This window comes from Dreissena polymorpha, chromosome 12 (genome assembly GCF_020536995.1).
Source record: "Dreissena polymorpha isolate Duluth1 chromosome 12, UMN_Dpol_1.0, whole genome shotgun sequence".
Lineage (NCBI taxonomy): Eukaryota > Metazoa > Mollusca > Bivalvia > Myida > Dreissenidae > Dreissena > Dreissena polymorpha.
In genome coordinates this window covers 24,002,696-24,009,377 of record NC_068366.1, presented here as the reverse complement: position 1 = coordinate 24,009,377, position 6,682 = coordinate 24,002,696, and the positions used below count along the sequence as shown (strand labels likewise).

The 6,682-nt window shown below is 36.0% G+C and overlaps 1 protein-coding gene across 1 annotated transcript in view; it reads right to left on the bottom strand.

Annotated features, from left to right (window-relative positions):
• Positions 1-813: 813 nt before the first annotated feature.
• The window catches only part of LOC127854104 (E3 ubiquitin-protein ligase XIAP-like), an 8,578-nt gene continuing 2,709 nt past the window's right edge, over positions 814-6,682 (bottom strand). Inside the window, exons 2-6 of the mRNA XM_052389102.1 lie at positions 5,998-6,682; positions 5,335-5,543; positions 4,863-5,055; positions 4,255-4,440; positions 814-3,994 (exon numbers count right to left, since the gene is read on the bottom strand). The exon at positions 5,998-6,682 is cut by the window's right edge and continues 784 nt beyond it. Coding sequence (XP_052245062.1) covers positions 3,798-3,994; positions 4,255-4,440; positions 4,863-5,055; positions 5,335-5,543; positions 5,998-6,682 — 1,470 coding nt within the window. The 3' untranslated portion in view covers positions 814-3,797. The remainder of the gene's footprint in view (positions 3,995-4,254; positions 4,441-4,862; positions 5,056-5,334; positions 5,544-5,997) is intronic.

Genomic DNA, 6,682 nt, shown 5'->3' with positions numbered 1-6,682 from the left:
TAGTGTTTTTTTTAATCATATTGTTTCCAATTACAGCTCTTATAATACCATGTATATTTGACTAGGTTTACCACTATATGATTTTCTGGAAAAAAATATATATAACACTCCGAAGAAATATAATATTAATATTTCCTTTTAGAAATGAAATATCCTTAGAAATATGGGTTATTGTTCACGGTTTTGAATCCAATAGTGTTTTCAACTTTCCACAACAGCCATATTAGGAAACATACCCCGCCTCAAGACGGCAATTTTTTTAAGGGACCTAAACCATTTTAGGAACTCGGCTCAGATATCCTTAAACCAAATGGGCATTAATAAATTTCACAAAGATTGAACTTTAAATGCGACTTGTTTATTGTGTTAACAAGGCTTCACTATAGCCATATACGTAAAACTGTCCTGTCCCATCAAACGTGTCGGAACCATTTTCGAAATCAGCCGAGATACCATTATAACAAATGTTCTCACTAAGTATCAATAAGAGTGATCTTTAAGTGTGAATACGTTGTGTGTTTTTTTTCTCAATTCTACCTAGTGACCTAGTGTTTGACCTAACGTGACCCAGTTTCTAACTCGACCTAGGTACATAATATGCTCTGACTAAGTTTCATGAAGTTTGGACAATAAGTGTGGCCTCTGTAGTGTTTACAACACAAATGTTGATGACGCTCGGTGGTATAAGAATCACCTTTTGGTGGTCTTTGATCCTATACAGGAGATACTGATAACATCATTATATTTTTTGGAATCGACGATGGTATGAATGTCTTTAACTCGTTACTGTTACGAATATAATAGAAAGAAGGAGATCGTTGTTTTGTTTATTTATATTTAAATAACTCAATTACAATAAAGATAAGAAACATATATGCAAGTTGAACAATAACATTTAACACATTAAAAGCTGCAAATGAAATAGAAGGACGACGTACCTAATACGCCAATCAGTATAACCAGGTGTATAATTCGATACAACTAACAATAAATATCTTCATTGTTTGCATTGTCAAATATAATACAGTTGCTATTAACCTACATTTTCATAAATCCAATACCAAATGTGCTAATACACAAAGTAATATTTATGACGTATATGGTAAATTAACATGTAAACATCTAAATAATATTTATTCAAAATACATGCAATATGTCCATATATATAGATTGATTTTGATTTCAGTAGAATATATTCATAGCCAGCTAAAATGCTAAACTATACTATTTTTTAAAGATAGGTATGATATATATGCATTTTGACGGTTACATTATCCATTAACGTTTAACATACAATATGTGTAACTCTCTTGAGAGAAACGACGTATATTACATTCATGTTCTTAATTGATCATCATAAGATGTCGATGTACATGTTCTTTCAATACACCGAATCAAATGTTTAACATCAGTTCTGAATATGTTATTTGAGGTTTACGCGACTTATTGTTGTAAAATACAGATAAACTGCTTTCCACTAATGTCATCAGCTAGGTACCACTTGTCATTGCTTGTTTCGCCCTTTTAAACCTAGGACAAGCTCTAAGTGGCGGGCGGCAGTGTTGATCAGACACTACCCATTAGTGGATGGCTTCCAGCTACTGGCGTTCCTCCTTAGCCACAGCCAGCTGGAGCTTCTTTCTGCTGCCTGTGATACCTTCTTAATGGCCAGCTTTCTCGCCTGTCCCTCTATTCCCATATCCTGGAACATCTTTCCCAGCGATGGTGCAGGAAACCCTCTGCATCCCACTTCAATCGGGTAGTTCCATGCTCTCCACCCGGCCTCTCTACATTCCTGGACGAGATCTTCGTACTTGGCCTTCTTTCTCTCATGTGCCTGAGTACATCTTTCTTCCCATGGGACAGTCAGCTCTACCAGGATGATCTTCTTTGTCTTTCCGGAGACCATCACAATGTCTGGGCGTAGGGTAGTGTGGACAATGTCTGGAAACTGCAGCTGTTTCATAAGATCTGCCCGTAGTTCCCAGTCATTTGTGCCGTCTAGGATACTCGGATGTCCTCCCTTTGTACCCTTCATTACTGTCCCTGCTGGTACAAAGTTGATGTGCTTTGCCCCTGCATGTACTCGTGCCTTCTTCTTGTGTCTCTCAAGTGTATCCGCTACCTCTCGGAGTACCTGGTCATGTCTCCAGCGGTATCTCCCCTGGGCAAGTGCTTCCATATTATTAATAATTTCACCATGACTCAATAGTGCGGAATTTCGTTTATCTGTATAATATGCCATTAAATAATCGTTTCAATTTAAGTGTCAGTTCATTCTTGTTATAAAGCATGGTTTCAGTTAAAAAAAATATCACAATACCTGTGGTTTAATTGAACTTTGAAACGAATAAAAATAATGTAATTTTAACTTATTAATTTAATTATACAAAGCATATCCTAGTATGTAGTCATAAATAAATATTGTACATAATAAAATTATAAATATTGCAGACAGGTTACTAAATGAATGTTGAAATATCCCATTTGTAGCGCAAAACGTCCCGAGATTAAAAAAAAGTGTCGGCTAAGTACACACATATGATAAGCGTAATCCATGGCTCTTTTGAATGTTTATTTCAAATTATCGAGCGCGTAAAGATATAATCAAATAAAACTAATCATAAATATCCCTGGTTAACAGTCGTATATATATATCTTGAAATGTTGCAATAAACTTAATAAAGGGAAGTTACATTCGTGGTTATTAATAAACTCAAGAGGAAAGGAAATACATCACCGTACAAGAAAACATATGTTTAAGATATAAAACATATGCAATAATTTACTTGTTCGACGCATTATAAAATACACAATTGTTATATTACAGTAATTCATTATTAAATTCTCGTTGACATGCATGTCAGATCTGAATAAAGACATTTGAAAAAAAAAATCGATTTAATTTTCCCGTCGTCATCGTCGCGTCAAGAGTCTGCTTGCCAAAATTAATTATCTAAATGAACAAGACTATTGCCAAGCAATATATGCCCCTACCGGCTCCACCATTGTCAGTTTTTTTATATATATATTTGTTTCCATAGCAACGAGAATTGTTGACGAAGGAACAAAATGAAATGACGTGCATAATGACCATATTGCCATCTATCCATGTTTCAAGTTTCATGAAAAAATATGAAGAACTTCTAAAGTAACCGCAGGATCCAGAAAAGTGTGATAGACTCACAGACTCACAGACAGACGCTCAGAGGGAGAACCATAAGTCCTCCCGGTAGGGGACAAATAATCAGAACATCACTAAGCAAAACAAGTGTTAACCCAATGTAACAAAATTGTTAATACTCTAACAGTAAACATACTTATTTTTGTAGATATCGTTCGGGAATAAAACGGTCAAAGGAAAAAAGTTTTAATGTTTCAAGCCCTGTCACATTGACCCTTATCCTGTTGACATCACAAGCAAAATGCGTCATTCTTTTATCCCAAGTAATACAAACATAATCAATGCAATGCTCGTAGTTAAAAGCGTCGTTTCGATACTGAAAACGAAATGGTCTACGTACGGACCGAATGACCGACCACACGGAAAAGTGCAAAACAGTATGTTCCCACTTCTTCGTAGAAAGTCAATTGCATTTAAAAAGTATACTAGTATTGTAGTCCTAAAACTAATAATTAAATGCCACTCAAATGCTGCCTAGTAACAAAAAACGTAAAGACGTTTGATCTATATCACAAAGATAAAAAAATATGTCATAAACCAAAATGTATAAAACTGTATAACCAGATTGATATTTGATGTTTGGCACAACATTTTAACGTCATCCCAAAGCCATTCAACCTAAATAAGCCCGTATGCTTCCTTGAATGTTCGCCCTGCAGATAGCGCATTTTCTCAGTGCGCTTGCGCATTTCACACACGTGATCATGTGACCACACGGCACGAATACTACGCAAGCGTTGTTATCCATGCACACCTTGCACATAAACTGCTGCTTAAGTTTCTCATTTTCATCCAAAATAGCACTGATGTCTGAAAAAAAATTCGTTTTGATAGCTTATGATAGCAATTTACACAAAGATATTTTCCAATTAATTGTAATTTAACACTAATACTATTTCTTAAACATGCCTTTTTAAAGTACTGATAATAGCATAAATATTATCCAAATAAATGACAAAATTTATAATATGTTAACGAGTATTTTACAATCAAAAACCTTCACATAAAAACGCTTATAATACCCAATTATATGAACTCGTGGACAAAGGTAGACATTTAATTACACCAACCTTTGTTTTCAGAGCTTGTATCTAAAGCGTTATTGACGTCATTTGATTTCTTCTTGTTCTTCCTTTCCTTTTTAGGTCTCGCTTCTTCGTTGATTTCTTTAGACACCCATGGGGTGACGACAGATGGTTCTGTTCGCGGATTGGCCAGAAGATAGTCGATCAATTCTTCGGGCTGAATTTTGTATCCTGCAACAACAATAATACTTTCTAAAGCACTCATAGAATATTGTTGAATAGGGACTTTTTCACAATGATTGGCACAAATGAAGCATATAGCTTGAACCTTCATATAGTCTTCTTTCTCAGCCTCATTTTATTTAATCTGTTGAGGGTTTATTGTTTGTGTTCAGCATTAAATAATGTGCGTTTGATCTGCTAATCTTTATCCCAAAATGACAGAGCATGAATATGTATTCCCTTTCAATAGGTGCAGCTGAACATTCAATATGATCTACACTTATTAAAGAAAAGAAATGTACTCCTGATAGTATGTATATTATAAACGCTTATATTTATTTACATGTTGAAATGAATGAAAGTGCAAAATAGCAAAATGTGTATATTTTTATTATACACTACCCGCAACAATATCATTAAATAAGTAATACCTTCAGAATGCGTCCTTCTTATATGACCCAGGGCGAGAATCACGTGCTCTTTGTCAAAGCCCATATTAGCAACAGAGTCTAACATCAAGTCATCAGGAATCTGGACAGTTGCGATGTCAGATGGGGGAGCCCTTGGATTGGCTCGATGTTGAGAAAACAGTTGAGATTCAGTATATCGTTCCTGTTCTGTTGGCTGTGAATAAATCCTCACATTGTTCAAGGTTGTTTAAGAATATAATTTAGACGCGCTTCCGCTTCTGAATCACACTTAGAAATCCGAACGTTAAAACTAAGACTTTTTTAATTGTAGGCTATTGTTATACACCTCATATCCTGTAATTATGGCGATTTTTGTTTTGTTTTGTAAGCATGATAGCTGATTGATGTTTGGTTAGTCGTTGTTTTCAGCGAAAAACATTAATAACAAACCCAATGTTGGCATTGATGTATTTCTTATTATAACTGTGCTCACTTGAAGTGTCCGTTGGCTTGGTCCAATGTCAAGACCTCGTTCAAATGCTCTTCCCATGCGAACCATGTCGATGAAGCCCTGGCCCCTGCGCTGTCGCACGTACTCGCAGTCCGGAAACCAGTACGCATGCTCCATCCAAGGGTCGTCCCCTTGCTGCCAGTTCCGCATGCCACCGCCACATTGGAAGCAGCGAACTTCATCAAAAGTACCTGGAAAGGCAAAGTATACGCAATACTACATTGGTTAATACAATAATATAAGATCTCAGACTACTGATTTCAGGTGCGATTGAAATAACGACTAGGAGTTTAAAAGGGGATAACAGTAATGCTTGTGGAAACTACACATATCCTTAAACACATTAAATCAATATTACACAGTCAATAAATGAACATTTTACCACATTCATACAATCTCGATAGATTTGTAAATAGACCATTGACTCTTATATACAAAATTATGTAATGAAAATGTAACTAACGCTCGTAAAATATTTTGTTTTGATTTCACAAGTATGTAAATATACATATGAGCACTGTTGAACATTTCTAAATATATTCGATAAAATATACCGTAATAACTGTAAAATATTAAGTGAGGTTCATAACATTACTTGTATCGTATTGTAAAATATTGTAAAACATTTCTGCAAATTATATTAACCTGTATAATAAAGTCCAGCGTCGACCAGGCTGTTTATCGACGCAGTATGCGAGTAAGCCCAGTTTAGGAAGGTAGACGTGCGATTTTCTCGGCTGGCAAGATCAGGATGTCTTGCGCTAGCGAAGAGAGTGTCCTCGGCGTAAGACAGTTGCTCAAGTGGTGTCTCTGTCCGTTGTTTTTCATGTCGATGAGTAATTTTGCTAGACTTATGTTCGGTGCTAACTGTTTCGCATTTTGGTTCAATGTTGACGTTTTCGTTAACACCGCATGCACCGCTGGCCAGCTCAGTATATATGGTGTCATTTCCTTTTTCATCATTGTGAATTGGAACGTTGAAAGTGTCCTTGCCATTTGCAAAATCACATTGCGAAAATATCTTTAGGTGGACGTCCTTTACTACTGTTTCCTCTTCCCATACGTTCACTCTGCCCCCACAACTAAAGCATTCACTAAGATCCTTCTCTACGTTAAAATAAAATCCATTTTTTGCTAATATTGTAGGATACACATTTTTACAATGAGAATCATCAGGACACTTTCCGTAAGTTATATATCTGTCCCATTCACCGACCATGTTTACGTTAGCGGGTAGTTGTGCTGCGTTCGCTGCTTTTTGAGAGATTGTATCACCTAGTGGAGAGGTACTACGAGAATCTTCACCCGAGTCCGATTCTGAATCTTCGTG